This window comes from Moschus berezovskii, chromosome 12 (genome assembly GCF_049115385.1).
Source record: "Moschus berezovskii isolate FMDL1 chromosome 12, NW_MosBer_1.0, whole genome shotgun sequence".
Lineage (NCBI taxonomy): Eukaryota > Metazoa > Chordata > Mammalia > Artiodactyla > Moschidae > Moschus > Moschus berezovskii.
In genome coordinates, this window is record NC_142471.1 from 30,306,194 (window position 1) to 30,326,262 (window position 20,069).

A 20,069-nucleotide genomic window follows, 5' to 3' on the forward strand; every position below is an offset into this window, starting at 1 on the left:
TCCCATAATTTTTCTCCTATACTGTCAAAAAAGTCACTTGTAAAAATCTAGTTGATATTATAAATTACCATCATGTTTAATATGCATGAGACATTCAGGGGCAGTTACTTATACTTATGGTGTGAATTAGTTCATTTAGACTACTTTCCTATGAACACCTGGCTGAGATAAGCACAACAGTGTGAATCGGTGTTTGACTGAAGGGAGAAGAAGCAGAGCAGGTTTGGGTGGGGTACAAGGGTGGAATGAACATACCAAGTGGGAGGGAGGTACAAAGAAAGAGGAAAAGATTCCAAAGATGAGTCTCTTCTCTTTCAAAATTATACTCAGGGCCATCCAGCCCTAGATCCAAAACAGGAAAAAGAACATGACTTTTTCCTCATTTTAGGAATCAAGCCAAAACCATTAGGGTTATATTTCTATTATAGGATGAATTTCTGAGGGACAGCCTGAGATCTTAGCAATAAAGCTGAAATTGTTTCCACAGGAAAACATGATTTAAGTTCCAAATAATTGAATTAGAAGTGAACAGCTAAGGAACATTGCTTCTCCACTTGGCATTTTAAAACAAAAATCTCTCACCCCAAACAAAGTGACTAGCTTTGTAGTAACTTGTATCATTTTCCTGGTCCTAACAATTCATGTCACTATTAAATCGCTAGTAAGAATTGGAGAAGGCAATGGCAAGCCACTCCAGTACTCTCACCTAGAAAATCCCATGGACGGAGAAGCCTGGTGGGCTGAGTCCATGGGGTCACTCAGTCGGAGACGACTGAAGCGACTTAGCAGCAGCAGCAGCAAGAATCAGTCACCTTAGCAATATGAGATGGTTAAATAATGAGGTTTCCTCATAAACCTCAGTCTAAATCAACATAACTTCCTTCTGACTTTTGAATCAGGGCCAGCTGATCAAGACAACACATTCAGACAACAGTGAAGGAAACTAAGCCTGGCACAACCTGGGCTTCAGCACGAGTTGGCAAATCTGCCTTATCTTTCTCCAAGTTAAGTGCTAGGCTCATGGCTATGAGACCCTATTATCTAGTCATCACATGGCCAGAGGGAGGGAGTAAAGTAAAGAGCTGGGCTGCTCACCTGAATCTTCACTATCGTAGCACGTCCTGCTGTATGACTGGAACTCAACTTGTGGGGGCAGGTCCTGGGTGGACACTGGGGTACCCTGGGGATCTGCATAAAGCAGCAGCAAAGGCTGATAATGCCCCTTGATGCATTTGGTCACCACATCCTTCCACTTGGGCCCAATCTGAACCAGAACAACCAGAAAAGCAAGACAATTATACTCCATGTCCATAATTCAACATATATCTTTCGGTTCTATTTTTCTAAAGAAAAAGAGATGAAAAGACAAGAACTGGGTAAAAAGGCAACAAAAGAAATCACAGACCTAAATTTAAGACAAAATCTTTTTTTTTTTTTAATTTTTGGCCACACCATGAGGCATGCAGGTCTTAGTTTCCCACCCAGGGATCAAACCTATGCCTCCTGCACAGTGAAAGCACAGAATCTTAACCAATGGACCACCAGGAAAGTACCAATGAATTTTTTGTTAAGTCTTTTTTTGTGAAATTGTTTTAGCTAAAACTCTATAATAGGAATGATGAATAAAATTATTTTTATTCATGTAAAACATCAATTCAGTTGTAAAATATGAATAAAAGTTCTCAAAGCTCAATATGCTATGTGAGGCAATTTCAGTTGTACTTGGGATCAATTTCTTTTCACAGACATCAAATAAAAGCCCCTGCTTGAAATCTGTATTTCTATCATTTTCTCCTAAATATTAAAATCACTTGTATGAAGCTAGAGAGCACACAGAAACTCTCTCACAGACTGCCTTAGAATAAGTGACATTCCATTTCAGAGTTCACACGTGGCAGGACACAAAATGTCAAACTGCTTAGAATGGACAGCTGAACCCTTCAGCTTTAGCTTTGTGCTGGATTCAGTGCTGCCACAGCAATGGGGAAAAGTGACAGGATAGCCATGGAAACAACAATCCAATCAAATCCCCACACTGACTCTCTCTTAAGTCTGGACCAGTCACATTCTTAGATGGTGTGTTCTTGCAGTCGGACAACTAGCACAGTGCTTATTTCATAATAGATGTTCAGTAAATGTATAACTGAGTTATTTTAACTGAAACATATTTATATGTTTTTTTCATACAAATCTTATTTACTATTTTATAAGGCGGTGGTATTATTTTTCAAATTAAAAAATCTAAAGCTCAAAGAACTTACATAAGTTGCCCAAAATTACAACAGTAAAAAAAGAGACGAAGAAAAGAATCAGGGAATTTGACAAAGACTTTACTATTTGTGGAAGATATTAAGAAAGGTCCACAAGTTGGGATAGATTAGAGTCAGCAATTTCCTAGCTGCTAACCTTGTATCACAAGAGGCTTCCTAACTCACATGGATCACTTAAACTACTTCAGCCACACACTCCATGGTTGCAGTTCAGTTCAGTTCAGTTCAGTTGCTCAGTCGTGTCCGACTCTCTGCGACCCCATGAATCACAGCACGCCAGGTCTCCCTGTCCATCACCAACTCCTGGAGTTCACTCAAACTCATGTCCATAGGGTCGGTGATGCCATCCAGCCATCTCATTCTCTGTTGTCCCCTTCTCCTCCCGCCCCCAACCTTTCCCAGCATCATAGATAGCACCAAATTTCCAGCTTTAAATATCATCATGGCCTTATTTTTTTTATACTACCCCAAAACATGTTAATCCATGATAGAGCATTTCAGGGAGATAACTACTAGAGAACAATTTATAGCAGTCCTGAGACAAAGCATTACTCACTGTTAATTCCAAGATTTGGAATTCTGAATTCCGCACTAAGCTTATAAACTAATTTGAGACATTAGATTGTTCCTGCTTAAATCAACCAATGAATGTATTAAAAAAGCCCTCTCAACTATAAATACAGGACTGTACTGAATGCTTGGTGAGGGGATTCAAAGACAATATAGAAGATAAATTGATCCTGTCTTCAAGGAACTTGTTCTGTTAGGGGAGACAACATAACATTCATGAATTCATAACATTGAATTCATTGTCATAAATTCATGACATTCCTAAATTATAGACAGGCAGATAAACAATAAAATTATCAAAATGAAACACTGAAGACAAATAACTGTAGTTTTTTGTTCCAGTCACCAAACACATCAAGAAGGGTTTGAATATTCCTACCTCCTTGACATGAGCATCATCAAAATACATCCATTTGCGGATTTTTGTTTGGAAAAAGAATGTAGAGTAATGTTTGCCGTAGTAACAGATCATTCCTACTAAGTACAGTTCAGACTGCTTGGCCCGGTCATCTGTCACTCTGAAAAACAGCTGTGGGGAAAAAGGAGAAAGGAAAGAACAGTCACATACTCAATCCTCTCATATCATCTCTCAGAAGACTCCATCATTTCTTAATTAAGGTACTGACTTGCTTCTTGTTTTGCTAGTCCATATTATCATAAGTAATGAACCTAAAAAAGGCAGAATTTAAGGAAAAGAGAGAAAATGGTCAAACTGGTAAGGTGGTGATGTTTCTTCACACATTTTAATAATTTTTCTTGCTGGGGCTTATCCTAAGAGGAGCCAGGAATGTTAGGGGGAAGAAAAGAACAAAACATTTTTAAGTTTCAAAAGTTTTTTATCAGCTGGTGCCATAAATGCAAAGTTCCTGCTGAGACACTAAGTGGAGGATAAGAAAGGCCTTAGGAGGAGCCATAGCTTCACACTGGTTACTAGCATTTCAATTCCAAGATGTCCAACACTGTCCTGGGTACAAAAAGACATATAAAATGTTTGAAGGCAAGGACTCTTGCCTTAAGAAACCTGTCAGGTTGAGAAAGCCATCATAAAAACAAAACAAAAGTAGAAGAGAAAACATATACTACAGAAACTTAGAAAAAGTGAGATTTTTATTGTGCATAGCTATTATGTCAGAGATTCTTTGGCAAGGAAATCTAAAATAAGATCCCAGTAGTCCACTTATTCTCAGACATAACTTAATGACATTAAAAGACAACAAAGGATCTCCTTAGTCACAGGACCATCAGAGAGAGAAACCAGTAGAAAGGAAATTACAAACTTCCTGGCTCTTCTTCTGAACTGAAGGAAAATTCTGGCTGTACCTATGCTAGGACATGCAGCTGATAAGGCAATGAACCCATATTTGAAGTCTATTCCCTATTTCCCTGAATAGATGCATAGAAAACCACTAGAACTCTCTTCCAAGCCAATTCATTACCGTGTCAACAGACACTGGTTCCTCACCATGAATTTAATATCTAGGACTCATGTCACCAACTTCTACCTCTTTGATCGCCCATGACAACACTAGTCAGGACTGCTTACCTCTTTGACCTTACTACCTCCCATGGATGAATACACTGGTATTAACCAACAATGAGCAGAGCACAGGATAACTCTATGAATTATTTGATTTTTTAAAAATTAATTATTTATTTTTGGCTGCACTGGGTCTTTATTGTTGAGTGGGCTTCTCTAGATTCAGTGAGTAGGGGCTCCTCTCCAGTTGCGATGCTCAGGCTTCTCACTGCAGTGGCTTCTCTTGTTGCAGAGCACAGCCTCTAGGGTCTGCAGGCTCAGCAGTTGTTGCACAAGGGATTAGTTGCTCTGTGGCACATGGGACCTTCCCAGACCAGGGATCAAACCCATGTCTTCTGCACTGGCAGGCATATTCTTAACCAATGGACCACCAAGGTCCATTTTATTATCTATTTTTATCAATAACTAAGCTCCGACCATCGTATCTTTCAAGGCCAAGATCATTCCATATCTTCCAAAAAGCCTTTGCAACCTATACAAAGAAGGTATGTGAGCATGTACATGCATACATATGCATGTCTACATATACACACAATGCATTTGCTCAAAACTCTTGAATATTTGTCATTTAGGCTACACCTTTGTGTTTAGAGCTCATTGCCCTTGAGCAATACTAAGAACTCCAAGTGAGAGATACAGGTAATTAACACTCACATCACCCAGCTTAAGGCAGGTGCCCAGGCTGTGAATGACATCCTCTGCCAAGTCTGAGTGGTCCGAGTCCCATACCAGCCCAATTGTGATAATTTGTGGCGCATTCATCAACACACGGCGAATCCGAATTCTTTCTCCACAGTTGCTCTGAAATACACATATAAGGTCAGTTTGACACGTTTCCCACTGGCTCTACCTTAATTCCACTAACCCAAGGGCTCTCCTCCCCACTCTGAACCCCACACCTGACAACTCACCGGGCAGTTCCGCAGATCCCCCATGGTGCTGGCATTCTGCAGCAGCTCACCAAACATGCTTGGTGAGGGTTTTTCTCGTCTTTCCAGCATACAAATAGCCTGATTGCTTCGAGATGGGAAGTTGAAGGGGGATGATTTGGGGAGTTGTACAAAGTTACAGCTAAATCAAATAAATCATTCATGCAGATTCCTAACTCACATGTTTGACTTCCTTCCTCTGCCCACTATGCTAAAACCCCTTGTCCTGACCAGCCTCAGTGTCCCACAGAGTAAGTGAGCCTGCTGGTCCCCAAATCCAAAGCTCATAGAATCCCCGTTCCTCCTCCCACTCTGCTGGCCAGAACTGGAACTAAGAGAAGGGGAGAGATGGGATAGGAAAGGAGGAGAACAAAGCTTATTCAAAATAACTGTTCTGAGATCCCACAGTATAGCAAAGACTCAGCAATAAGGCTACAAGCTACCTGGGAGCCTTTGGTTAAAACCCAGGAATGCCTATGAATACAGAGAACGAAACGCTGTAAGACTCACCAAAGGGAAGTAGTGGAGATATAATGCACCATCTGAATGAAAGGCAGCGGGTCAGAAGTGGCGCCACAGCTGGTACATACGCACTAAGCCCAGGGAGAAAAAAGTGAAACCAGTAGGCCATAGTCATTAATTGCTTTGGCACCCATGTGACACTCTACATCCTAGGATAAAGTGTTCTTAAAGAAAAGGTCTAAGAAGTGACAGGGATAAAGATAAGGTTCACCTGCTCAAACAGTGTCATCGCAAATTTCTGGTGGGAGATGCAGTGCTGGGCAGTACATATGTCCTCTTTGGTTTCATCAGCAATGTGGAAGTGAATTCTCATCAGGAGGTTTTCCTAACAGGGAAGGAACAAAAGCAGTGTACCAAAAACATTTAACAAAGAAAAGCACAAATTTGTTGGCAGTTTACTCAGAGAGACAGTGATCCTTCTAGGAGGTGAGAATACCTCCGATATATTTTTAAAATTTTTAATTTGAAATAATTATCAATTCACAAAAAGTTTCCCAAAACACTGTATAGGCAGTCCATGTACACTTCACCCAGTTTCCTCCATAGAAGGCATCTTACATAACTATAGTATGATACCCAAACCAGCAAATGGACATCAGTACAATCCAGAGTTTATCCAGACTTCACTAGTTTTACATACATTCATCTGTGGGTCTGTAAAGCTCGATTCAGTTTTGTCACATGTATAGTCATGTAAATACCTCCACAATCAAAATATAAAACTGTTTCATCACCACAAAGCTCCCTATGCTATCCTTTTATAACTTTACCCATTCAATCCCAACCTTAACATATTAGCAACCACTAATATGTTCTCCTATCTCTACAATTTTATTACTTTAAGAATGCTAAATAAATGGGATCAACCTTTTGATACTGCATTTTCCACTCAACATAATTTCCTTCAGATCATTCAAGTTGTTGCACATCAACTATTTACTTTTACTGCTGCATAGTATTCCATGGCATAGAAGTACCACAGTTTGTCTCACCATCGATCCATTAAAAGTATTTGGGGCTTTTTACTTTGGGGCTATTATAAATAAAGCTTCTATGAATATTCATAGATAGGTTTTCGTATGAACATATGTTTTCATCTCTCTGGGATTCATGCCTAGGAATCTAACTTCTGAATCTTATGGTAGTTTTCAAGTTTAGTGTTTTAAGAAACTGCCAGGGGACTTGCCTGGTGGTGCAGTGGTTATGACTCTGCACTCCCAATGCAGGGGGCATGGATTTAACCCCTGGTCAGGGAACTAAGATCTCACATGCTGTGCAGTACAGCCAGGGAAAAAAGAAACTGCCAAAGTGTTCTCAAGAGTGGCTAGATCATTATAGATTCCTACCAGCAATAAATCAGGGATCCAGTTTCTCAGGGGTACATTTTAACCTGTAATAGGATGTATATTACTCAGATTGTTTAATAGTTACACAAAGAGAGCCTTCTGAAGATTGACGGGTGGCACCTGGAGTTGAAAAAAGTGAGGGTTGTCTACTAAAAATCACCACAAGTAGCACATCATGTTTGTGCTAAGGACTCAGCTGCTCTCTATTTAATTTTGGGTAATGCAGGAGCTCTCAAAGTGTGGTTCCCCAGACCAGTAGTATCAGGATTAGCCCACCTAGGAACTTGTTACAGATATTCTTGGGCCCTACTCCAAACCTACCAAATCAGAAACTCAAGAGAGTAGGACCCAGCAATTTATATTTATATAACAAGCCTTGTCTCCTCTGAAGGTGAGAGTTACTGTTCTGTGCAATGGCAAGCATGAAACAACCCTAAGCCTGAAGGAGAAAGAATAAACCCACTAGGCAATTCATACTGAGAATGAATTCATACTCAGCAGAGACAACTTAGAGCTCTGAGAAACTAGGGAAATTCTAGTGCTAGTTGTAGAGATGAGGAATACAGTAAATACCACAGTAAAGTAACAAGTCCCTGACGGAGACCATCCACAGTCTCACCCCGTATCAAAGAGGGCCAGAGGCCAGCACTTACAAAGCACTCTGCGGCATCATCCATAATTCCCAGCTGGAAACGCTGTTCATCCTGAAAAGTCTTTGCCAGAGCACTGCGGAGAGTGTCAGATGGAAGCACTTTTTCACTACTGCACTGAAACTGGTTAAAGATTCCCTGTGGAGAAGAGGTTAGACAAGGGGGAAAGCACAACGCTGTTACTCAGCTTCTATGCATCCCAGTCTGTCACGCTAGCATCTCCATGCTTATAGCTATGGAACCATATGTACCTTCCAGGAGTTGATATACCTGCTGCTGCTGCTAAGTCACTTCAGTCGTGTCCGACTCTGTGCGACCCCATAGACGGAAGCCCACCAGGCTTCCCCCGTTCCTGGGATTCTCCAGGCAAGAACACTGGAGTGGGTTGTCATTTCCTTCTCCAATGTGTGAAAGTGAAAAGTGAAAGTGAAGTCGCGCAGTCGTGTCCGACCCTTAGCGACCCCACGGACTGCAGCCTACCAGGCTCCTCCATCCATGGGATTTTCTAGGCAATAGTACTGGAGTGGCTTGCCTTTGCCTTCTCCGATATGCCTGCAGAAAGTAATTTAAAAAGTAAAAGCAAGATTCCTAAGAATGGGCATGACATGTGCTCATAAGGATCCTTGCTCTTCCATCTGAGTGTGATATACCATTAAGGACACATTAGGAGAGACTGTTGTCATGCGTTAAAGAAATGCAGTTACCTCATTTCCTCTGATATATAAGAGATAATGGTCTATAGTAAGTAAAGATAAATTATATGTCAATAAACTGGTTAATTATTCTCTGGTGACTCATCCTATGAAATCTGGCCCTCTTCTTCTAAACTGTTTAGCTACTATAAAATTACCCAAAAGTAAAAGGAGTAATATAACAAATACGTACATGTCTAACACTCAGAAATAAACATTCTGTCACGTTTTACTTCTAATCTGCAGATAAAGCTAAAGTCCCCTTTAAGACCAGTCACTCACTATCATGAGTTCATAGCACAATCTTTTGTTTTTAATACTTTATATATATTTGTAAGTGTATGTGTATATTTATCTCTCAATAACATATAGCATGCTTGTGTGTATATGTTCTTTGTTTATGTAAAAAGGATCACACTGAATTTTACTTTTAAAAAAATTCAGCATTATTTTTGAGGTTATCCATACATTTCATCCCTTCTCCTTGCTGAATGGCATTACATCAGGTTACTCTATCACATCTATTTATCATTTTTTAATTGACAGAAATTTTGGCAGTCTCCATTTTTTTGCTATTATAAAGAGATTACAGCAACTTAAACTTCTACCAGTGCATGAATATAAATAAATTTCCCCGTATCCTTGTCAGCAATTCACATAGTCAAACTGGTTAATTTTAGTCTTTCTAACTGCAATAGTTTTTCTGGGTCTTCTGTAAGTACTCAGTTCAGTTCAGTTCAGTCGCTCAGTCGTGTCCGACTCTCCGCAACCCCATGAATCACAGCACGCCAGGCCTCCCTGTCCATCACCAACTCCCGGAGTTCACTCAAACTCATGTCCATCGAGTCGGTGATGCCATCCAGCCATCTCATTCTCTGTCGTCCCCTTCTCCTCCCACCCCCAACCTTTCCCAGCATCAGAGTTTTTTCCAGTGAGTCAACTCGTCGTATGAGGTGGCCAAAGTATTGCAGTTTCAGCTTTAGCATCAGTCCCTCCAATGAATGCCCAGGATTGATCTTTAGAATGGACTGGTTGGATCTCCTTGCAGTCCAAGGGACTCTCAAGAGTCTTCTCCAGCACCACAGTTCAAAAGCATCAATTCTTCGGCGACCAGCTTTCTTCACAGTCCAACTCTCACATCCATACATGACCACGGGAAAAACCATAGCCTTGACTAGACAGACCTTGGTTGGCAAAGTAATGTCTCTGCTTTTTAATATACTATCTAGGTTGGTCATAACTTTCCTTCCAAGGAGTAAACGTCTTTTAATTTCATGGCTGCAATCAGCATCTGCAGCAATTTTGGAGCCCCAAAAAATAAAGTCTGACACTGTTTCCACTGTTTCCCCATCTATTTCCCATGAAGTGATGGGACCAGATGCCATGATCTTTGTTTTCTGAATGTTGAGCTTCAAGCCAACATTTTCACTCTCCTCTTTCACTTTCATCAAGAGGCTTTTGAGTTCCTCTTCACTTTCTGCCATAAGGGTGGTGTCATCTGCATATCTGAAGTTACTGATATTTCTCCCGGCAATCTTGATTCCAGCTTGTGCTTCTTCCAGCCCAGCGTTCCTCATGATGTACTGTGCATATAAGTTAAATAAGCAGGGTGACAATATACAGCTTTGACATACTCCTTTTCCTATTTGGAACCAGTCTGTTGTTCCATGTACAGTTCTGACTGTTGCTTCCTGACCTGCACACAGGTTTCTCAAGAGGCAGGTCAGGTGGTCTGGGATTCCCATCTCTTTCAGAATGTTCCACAGTTTATTGTGATTATAGCAAATACCTTCTTCTAGTCTTCTGGTATCTTTCAAGCACAGCAGTTTTTTATTTTGTTGTAACTAAATGTATCTGCCTTCTCCATCTTTACCTATATTTGAAACAATGATGAATGTGATATCCAGAGAATGAAAACAAAGAGTAGCATCAAGTGGCACCTGGCTTGAGGTGTCTTCCCCAGTGGTAATAGACCCTCCACCCTGAGATTAGAATATGTTCGCTGACATCACATGGCCCAGATCCACACCCAGATAAACTACTCACCCAACAGTGAGTTACATATCAACATCACAAAGAAGGTCACTCGTCTGAAATCCTTGTTAGTAATTATTCATATTAAAAAAAAAAAAATCCAGGGTTATTTTTCAGACTTACGAATGAGACCAGAAATGAGATCACTTTTATCAACCTACCTATGTGAGCTAACAACAAGAGGTCCCACCCACCTAGAATGGCTAATTCTTGGTCCTCTTTTTACTTGACACTTTACTTGCAGTACCTCAGTCACTCATTCCCTTCAGATTTTTATCCAAATATTACTTTCTCAATATAGTATTCCTTGATGATTCTATTTAAAACAGCAAGCCTCACCCACTTTTTCTAAACCTCCCACGTTAACCTGCTTTAATTTTCCCTATGGCACTTGTTACCAACAGTCATACCATATATTTTATTTATTTATTGTCTAACTGCACTCCCTAGAATATGAAGTCAGAAATTTTTATCCTTTAATTCCTTATTATACTCCAGCACCAAGAATAGTACTGGCATGTAAAAGGCTATCAACAACTAGTTTTCGGGCTTCCCTGGTGGCTCAGTGGTAAAGAATCCACCAGCCAATACAGGAGACAAAGGTTCGATCCCTGGCCTGGGAAGGTCCCACATGTTGCACAGCAACTAAGCTTGTGCGCCATAGCTACTGAGGCCGGCTCTATGGCCAGGAAACCGCAACTGCTGAGCCTGAGTGCCACAACCACTGAAGCCCACACTCCTTAGAGCCTCTCTGCAACAACAGAGGCCACCATGATGAGAAGCCCTCACACTGCAACCAGAGAGTGGCCTCTCTCGCAGTAACTGGACAGAGAACCACACAACAATGAAGACCCAGCACAGCTAAAACAGTATATACATAAATTTAAAGAATTTTTAAAACTTTTAAAAATCTAGTTTTAAATGAATGAATGATTTTATATGGGTAGATCTTATTAAGGGAAAATATTAAACGAGACCAAAAGGAAAGGTCTCGGTCCAAAGTTAAACACTCCCAGAGGCAACTGGATACCGGCCAACACAGTTAAACACTCCCAGAGGGCAACAGGATACCAACCAAGTGACCAATGGTATTTTGAAACTTGGGAAAATGCAAAGAAAAAAGGAAAAGGAAAGTAGGAAAAGAAATTGTGACTGCTTCTACATATGGTGATCTGAACACTTGATGATATAATGAAAGAGAGTCACTTTAGCATGGCCAAACTTGGTAACCACTATCGTATTCCCACCTGTCATTCTTCTCAATCACTAATGGTAAGGCATCAATGCTCTTGGGCAAGGGATGGATAAGGTTTGGTCCTTTGTTCAGAGCCCACAATCAGTTCCAAAACAAACCAATACAAAATTAGTTTCAGGACAGTTCTGCATAAATATAACGAATGAAAACTACAGCCCCTTTAGTATTTCTCAACTGGGTTTCCTCAAGAATTAAGTCTTAATACTTGAAGGCATCAACGGCTTCTAATGAATTAACTTCTCTCCTATACATATTACTAGTTATGCTACCATCCTAGACAGGATTAAGAAAATAGTCACTCAAAATACTTTAAGGCTCTGATGACCCTGTTTGAGAAAGGACAGAGCTCCACGGAGAGATGGCATAGCCTAATAGCATAATAGTACGGACTCTGGAACCATACTATTTGTGTTCAAAATCCCAACCCCATTATTTATCATCTATATGACCTTGGACAAGTTGCTTAACCTCTCCAGGCTTTAGTTTCCTCTTCTAAAAGAGAATTAATAATAGTATTTACCTCCTAGGATTATTTAAGGATTACATAAATTATCTATCTTTATACTTATATCTTAGACAGATACTTATATCTTAGACAGTCTGACAGTATGAAAGTGCTGCTGCTGCTGCTAAGTCGCTTCAGTCGTGTCCAACTCTGTGCGACCCCATAGACGGCAGCCGACCAGGCTCCGCCATCCCTGGGATTCTCCAGGCAAGAACACTGGAGTGGGTTGCCATTTCCTTCTCCAATGTGTGAAAGTGAAAAGTGAAAGTGAAGTCGCTCAGTCGTGTCTGACTAGTAGCGACCCCATGGACTGCAGCCCACCAGGCTCCTCTGTCCATGTGATTTTCTAGGCAAGAATACTGGAGTGGCTTGCCATTGCCTTCTCTGATTGCTAACTGTTATTATCATCACCATTCTATTTGGGAGTTATTTTAGGTTACTGCCTGCACTGACCTATGAAGAAAGGCCTTGAGTCTGATACACTTCTGCCTTGAGCTACCTCCTCAGTCTCTGAGATCTGGGTACGAAGGTTGAAACTCTTCTCTATTCTGCTGCTTGTATTTAAGAGGCTGATTTCCCATGACCTAGATAACAAGGGAAAGAAAGACTTAAAGTCAGAGCTCTGCCTGCATCCACAGTGCATATGCAACAACAGATCTGGCTCTTGCATTCAGTGGCATTATCTCCATGCTACTCTTTTTTAACCTCTTAATTACAGACAGCTTTCTCCATACACACTGAATATCCTTCCAGAATAGCCTCTGCTTGCATATTCTTTCTTTTCTTATTTTAATTATTATCGGTCTTGTTAGGAATAAGCATGTGCCTCAGGGATGAAGCAGCCTAAGCCTGCCCAGCATGCATCTGTGGAGCCACAGCTCTGGAAGAAGCTGTAGCACAAAGCCCCTCTGTTAGGGTAGCACACTAACCCCTGTGTGTCCCTCTCACATGAGCACAAGGCTGGAACGAGCCTTCTCCTGTTCCCTTTTTCACCCTCCTCCCACCTTTCCCAGAGGGAGATCCTATTCACACCAGAGAAAGCCAAGAACATTTAGTTCAGCAATAAGAACAGGTGGTAGCACCAATAAGGAACAAAAACTGGTATTCTTCCAGTTGCTGAGTTCTATGGCAGAGAGGGAGAGAGGGCAGGAAGAACCAAAACCCAGGAATCATTTTCCTCTGTGGGGTCCCTGTCAGTTTCATTTCAATAAATAGAAAACCCAATTTTGAGGTTTCTCTCTGCTCTTCTTCACAGAGTGAAACCAAAGAGGTGTTCGTTTTCATTCTCAGGAAAAGGCAAATTACTTTTTGTTTATTAACTATTTTCTTGGATGCTGTGCAAAACCAACAAGACTTTAATGACTAAAAGCAGGTGCTTCCCCACCCATCTCTCTTGGATCAAGTAGCAAAACAATTCTACCCACAGGAGCATATAATTATTTGGATTAGTAAAAACCATGTAAATAAGATAAAAGCACCATAAAGACAGAAAGTCTTTGTACTTTGGCATGTACAAATGCAGCTGTTGCTTGAGTTGTTTTTTTTTTTCTTTCCCCTAAAACACAGATTTTGTCTTGAAGCAAAATAGCTGATTATTTCTCTCTCAGAACTTCCTAGCTTTGTATCAAAAAGAAGTCATGAGTAGGAAAGATACAGGTCAAGGAAAAGGGTTCTCACTAAATTTGATGCTTTATGGGCCCAAGGTTTTTGGAAAGGGCCCTAGTTGGCAGTCCAACTCACCTCTGAGAGGTGTCCAGCAATATTTTCTACAAAGGCATGACGCATGTTACACACTGCTGCTAACTCAATTCTCAGGATTTCTCTTCTTGATCTGAGCTTCCCAAATCTATAATTTTGGCTCTTATAACTATCTGTTTTTTCCCCACACCTCCTGGAAATCATACACCTAAATAAATCATAAACCTAGATGTGGCCAATTGAGCCTGTTTGTAAACACAATCCTTTGAAAGGAAGATAAAGGAGCTACTCCTAGTGGGAAGAGAGAAATTTCATCCTAGTTTTGTGTGTTCAGAAGAAAGTTGAACGTTTTCTTTCAAGAGGAGAAAAAATGTTTAAATGTTTACCATTCTGGCACCCAAAACAGTAACACTGGATTTTTAACATTTATTGCAAAGAAGTTCAAACATATCAGGTTAGACAAAATGGCACAATAAATTTCCTTATACCCATTATCCATCCTCAACAATTACTGGCCTGTGGCCAAGCTTATTCTATATATACCACCCACCCACTCACCCCTTTCCCAGATCATTTTGAAACAAATACCAGACATTATCCATCTGTAAATATTTCAGGAGATGCCTCTAAAAAATAAAAACACTTCTAGTTTAAAACATAACCATAATACCATTACCACACTCTCAGAAAAAGGTATCCAGTCAGTTCAACAGAAACGCTTGCTCAAACTTTGGGGGAAGCAGAGAACAGCTGGCCAGTTTCTCTCCTGGGATTCTTTAATCTTATGTCTTAAAATAGCCTCTGGACTTCCTAATTAGAAAATTAACCACATATCCTATATCTGTTTCTTTAAATTAAATTCAGTTATCACTACCATTATCTCCCCATGAGTTTAGGGCTTTATTTGCACTCAGTTCATAATCTAAAACCTTGGACTTGCAGTGGTGAAGTAAAAGACCATCATAAACTACCTTTCACGCTCATTCCTCCCACTCATACAAAAAAGACACCCACATAAACACAAAGGTAGAGACACGAAAAGAAATATCAAGACTTCAAGACACTGGACAGGTAGACACAGAGGCATAAATAGGCCAGATTCATCAGGGAATAGTACTGCTTGAGCTAAACTAAAATATAAGTCAATCTGCTAGTTTTTGCCAAGATCAAAAATGTAGGACCATATAGATTACCAACAGTATTCAAATCAAATTTTGAGACTCAATATCCTCACCATTTACCCCATGGGGAAATAAAAAATGGAACCCTTCTGGACAAGCACAAGGATTGTGAGATTGTAAAAGTTTCAGGTTCTGCCATAAACTCTGGAAAGAAAAGAATCATAGTGAACAAATATATTTTTTCCTGTAGTCATATCCCCTATTTGAAATATCATGTAAAATTCTGAACTCTAGAATTTCATTATTGCTTTTTTTTTAAACTTTATATTGGAGTATAGCCAATTAACAGGTGATGCTAGTGGTAAAACCTGCCTGCCAATGCAGGAGACATAAGAGATGCAGGTTCGATTCCTGGGTCAGGAAGATCCCCTAGAGGAGGGCATGGCAATCCACTCCAGTATTCTTGCCTGGAGAATCCCATGGACAGAGGAGCCTGATGGGCTATGGTCCATAGGGTCGCAAAGAGCTGGACATGACTGAAGCGACTTAGGAGTAGCAGCATAGCCAATTAACAATGCTGTGATAGTTTCAGGTGGACAACAATCAGACTCAGCCACACATATATAATTTTTAAAAGGATAAGAGCTTAAGTTTTATACTATCCAAGTTATGTCAATCATTAAATTAACTCAGAAAACTTACGGACAGCCTAATACACCTTTAAAACTAAGAAAAGTTAGGGATTTCCCCAGTGGTCCAGCAGTTAAGAATCTGTGCTTCCACTGTAGGGGGCACAGGTTCCATCCCTGGTCAGGGATCTTGTATGCCATGTGTGCAGTGTGGCCAAAAAGTTAAAAAAAAAAAAAAGACTAAGAAAGGTTGACCGAAAGATCACAAAAACACGGTTATATTCCACAAATAGGCAAAACAATGAAGTTCAACTTAGACACGTGCCTTAGACATAAGGACTTTCCTTATGTGAGGGCTGTTTATTACGAGCTAAAATTTCTGGGTAACATACTAGAAATCTAATTTCCTGGTTTACATAGTCAGTCCAGGATAATGGGTTTATTGTTTTCTGATAGTGGCAATGACTATAAGACAATGAAGAACTTTCGATTCCTAAAATCTACAGAAAAACAAACAAAAATGACCAGACTGTAATTCCTTATACCACTTTACTCCATATGTGTATGTTTCAGTCCCCAGTATAGGAACAGCTACATGGTACAAAACCAAAAAATATTGAGATGTGTTCCCTTAACCCTCAAATTTCCTCCCAGTTATAAGTGAGCAATCGGCAGAACATAGACTTTACTGCTCCACAGATACAGACTTACACATTCCAGGACACCTTAATATACAAAAACCTATTTCCTCCATCCCCACCTCCATCATCACCACCACTCCGAGGCTTTTAGACCTTATTCTAAGTCTTAAAAAAAAAATCACTAATTGAGAAGATTTATTGGATTTAATCAATCAATGCAGCATTCTTCTTTGCCTATAACAAAAAACACTCTGTCCTACATCCTGGCACTGCAAAGCCTCTAGTACAATCCCTGGAAGGAGAACAAAATCTTTGTGGCATACTAAGTACAGAGGACGGATTTCCTCCTCTGGATAGAGATAAATAAATAAACCAACACCAAAGTAAAGTCATACCCTAGGGGCCACGGTGTACGAGCAGATTCAGATTCGATATGAGTAAGAGCTCTGGGCTATAGGCATGATAACGGTTTAGGTCAGTAATACTAGATGGGAATAAATTTGGTGTTTTAGAAAGGACAGGGTAATTAGCACACAAGTCCCTTCTATTTGCTAAATCAGAGCTGAAAGAAATCGTGGTTCAAAGTAAGCAGAAAGACTAACAAATTCTTCATTAATAATTTGCATGCAAGATTTTGAGGCTGCAATTACTTTAGGGACTTAGTGTCAAGTAACACAGAAAAAAAAGCCAACAGTATATTTTACAGGACCAAAAGAAATGGACTATCAAAAATAGTCCATTTCTGTGGTTTTTGTGTACAAATCACCAAAAAGTACTGGACACAACATATTCTACTGTACCAGTGAAGATTATAAGACACAGGACTATTGACAGACTTTCACAGATCAAAAGAAAAAACAAAATAAAGACATGATCCAAATGTATCCACATAAGGCCAATAGTAAATGTATATTTAAGGTGCTAGATAAAGTAAACAACTGGAGAAAGAGCAGGGATACATATCTTTCAGCCAGACTTGGAAGGGCAAGTCCTTCATCCAAACATCAGATTAACAGAAAGTTGGCTAACTTCTGACTCATCAAGGAACATGTTTGTGTTTCTTTCTGCCCTTAATAGTAGGTTCTAGAGATAAGCAATTATGCTCTAACAAAGAATTCTGACTTTATAGAATTGGCAAGTTTTGCAGACTATTTCAAATTCAAGGATTCTGGAGTCTCTTGTTTTAAAAAAATCTAAGAAATAAGAATTTTATGTATAAAACTTAGCACTAAAGAATGCAAACAGGTCATGAAGTATCAGCAAAAAGGAATTCTTACTGGCCTCATCAAATATTCCCCTAATTTTTAAATATAAAAATATTTACAATTATACTCACAGAGAAAAAAATATAGAATTATGCCCACACTGGTTACCACAAAGTTAACATGTAACTTAACCACAGGATACCATATAACTGCTCTGCTGACAGAACCCTAGCCTTTCACTCTTTAATCAGCTGACCTTTACCATCAGACTCCCCTCCCTGTCCCCACCCCTACCCCTGCATATCTCACTCATTCTTCCCTTACTAAATGAGGCATGAAGGCATAGATTAGTGGACCTACTAAAAAAAGGATGAGGCTAAATGTCACAGTATGAAAATCTGTTAAACAGGACAAAGTGAGAGAGAATATAAGACAGAAAGAAAAAGGCAATACCCAAACTCTGTAACAAAAACACCAAGAACGACTAAAAGACTCAGGCTTCCCTAGTGACTCAGATAGTAAAGAATCTGCCTGCAATGCAAGAGACCTGAGTTTGATCCCTAGGTTGGGAAGGTCACCTGGAGGAAGGCATGGCAACTAAAAGACTATATGAACCCAGAAAAGCTGTGTTTTATTAAGGTCCAGGCAATAAGCATAACACTAAGAGAGAAGAAAAGCTGGGCCACCTTCCCCAAAACCCACTCAGCCATGCCAAACATTGTTAAGTCAATCACGGATCTACATAGAGAGCGTATTTTTAAAACTTCATAATGAAGATAAATTCTTAAGAGTTCTGACAGGTAGATGTGGTTTGATTTAAAAGGGATGTGTTAGTTTTATTTATTGTTATGTTATTGTTTGGGGTGCCAAGGGATCCAGGCAGAGTGAATGACATCTGCAACACGGTATCTAAGAAGCAGGCATACTATGTGTGCTATCTACTGTCATAGCTGAAACAGTCTTGGGAAGGAGAGGAAGGGAAAAGGAAGTGTGAAATTAGTTTTTAAATGTCTATAATCTTGCTTTTTAAAGTGATTTCACAGACAATTGGAAGCCACTCCAGGGTTATAAGAAGGGAGTAACTTCAAAATATCACTCCAGGGCAGTCTTAGGTTCAAACAAATAGGAAGATATTAGAGACGGAAAGGCAATTTAAGGATGGGGGAAGAGTACTCTTTTTACTAAAACGGTGGGCAAAAAGACTTATCTCTAGAAATATCACAGACCAGAGAGGAGGCATAGAGTGGAATGACGATCCCTGTGAGGGAACACACACTATTTTGTTTCCCTCTTTACACTTCAGGCTTTCCAGATTGCTGTATTTTCATAGAATAAAAATCATCATTCAAATAAAGAACAAACATGATGGGTATATACAACCAAAGAATAATAAATAAATGCCCATGTGCTTACCACACAACTTAAAAAAATGGAAAAACTGAGTTTGAGACTCCCCAGTTGATTATATCCTCCCCATTCCACCTTCCAGAGGTAACCATTATCCCAAATTTTGTGAAAATCATTCCTTTTTTCTCTACAGTTTTATCATATGTATGTATCCCTGAACAATATGTTATTTAGTTCTGCCTGTTTTTGCTTTGTATATAAACGGAATCATAGTTTAGCAGTCTTCAGTGACTTGCTTTTTTCATTCAATGGGATTACATCTCTGCTGCTCTTAGAGACAACAGGAAACCAATCATCTTTGGAAACCAATGGGATTACATCCCGATAAACCCACCAAAAATATATGTAACTTATCTACCAAATATCATAGCCTAGCCTACCTTAAACATGCTCAGAACATTTACATTAGCCTACAGTTGGGCAAAATAATCTAATACAAAGCCTACTTTATTGTAAAGTGAATATCTGATCTAATTTACTGAATACTGAAAGTGAAAAATATCAATAACCTCAGATATGCAGATGACACTACCCTTATGGCAGAAAGTGAAGAGGAACTCAAAAGCCTCTTGATGAAAGTGAAAGAGGAGAGTGAAAAGGTTGGTTTGAGGCTCAACATTCAGAAAACAAAGATCATGGCATCTGGTCCCATCACTTCATGGGAAATGGATGGAAAAACAGTGGAAACAGTGTCAGACTTTGTTTTTTTGGGCTCCAAAATCACTGCAGATGCTGATTGCAGCCATGAAATTAAAAGACGCTTACTCCTTGGAAGGAAAGTTATGACCAACCTTGATAGTATATTAAAAAGCAGAGACATTACTTTGCCAACCAAGGTCCGTCTAGTCAAGGCAATGGTTTTTCCCGTGGTCATGTATGGATGTGAGAGTTGGACTGTGAAGAAGGCTGATCGCCGAAGAATCGATGCTTTTGAACTGTGGTGTTGGAGAAGACTCTTGAGAGTCCCTTATACTGCAAGGAGATCCAACCAGTCCATTCTAAAGGAGATCAATCCTGGATGTTCATTGGAGGGACTGATGCTAAAGCTGAAACTGCAA

The 20,069-nt window shown here is 39.8% G+C and overlaps 1 protein-coding gene across 14 annotated transcripts in view; it reads right to left on the bottom strand.

Moving 5' to 3' along the window:
• The window catches only part of USP54 (ubiquitin specific peptidase 54), a 141,843-nt gene that overhangs the window by 36,066 nt on the left and 85,708 nt on the right, over positions 1-20,069 (bottom strand). For all 14 annotated transcript variants that reach the window (XR_008685801.1, XM_088841988.1, XM_088841986.1 and 11 more), the window contains 7 exons: positions 7,828-7,962; positions 6,040-6,153; positions 5,817-5,899; positions 5,289-5,394; positions 5,032-5,178; positions 3,220-3,369; positions 1,096-1,264 (listed from right to left, as the gene is read on the bottom strand). Coding sequence is in view for 13 of the 14 variants with exons in the window: in XM_088841988.1 (XP_088698114.1) it covers positions 1,096-1,264; positions 3,220-3,369; positions 5,032-5,178; positions 5,289-5,394; positions 5,817-5,899; positions 6,040-6,153; positions 7,828-7,962 (904 nt within the window). In the remaining variant the exon portion in view is untranslated. The remainder of the gene's footprint in view (positions 1-1,095; positions 1,265-3,219; positions 3,370-5,031; positions 5,179-5,288; positions 5,395-5,816; positions 5,900-6,039; positions 6,154-7,827; positions 7,963-20,069) is intronic.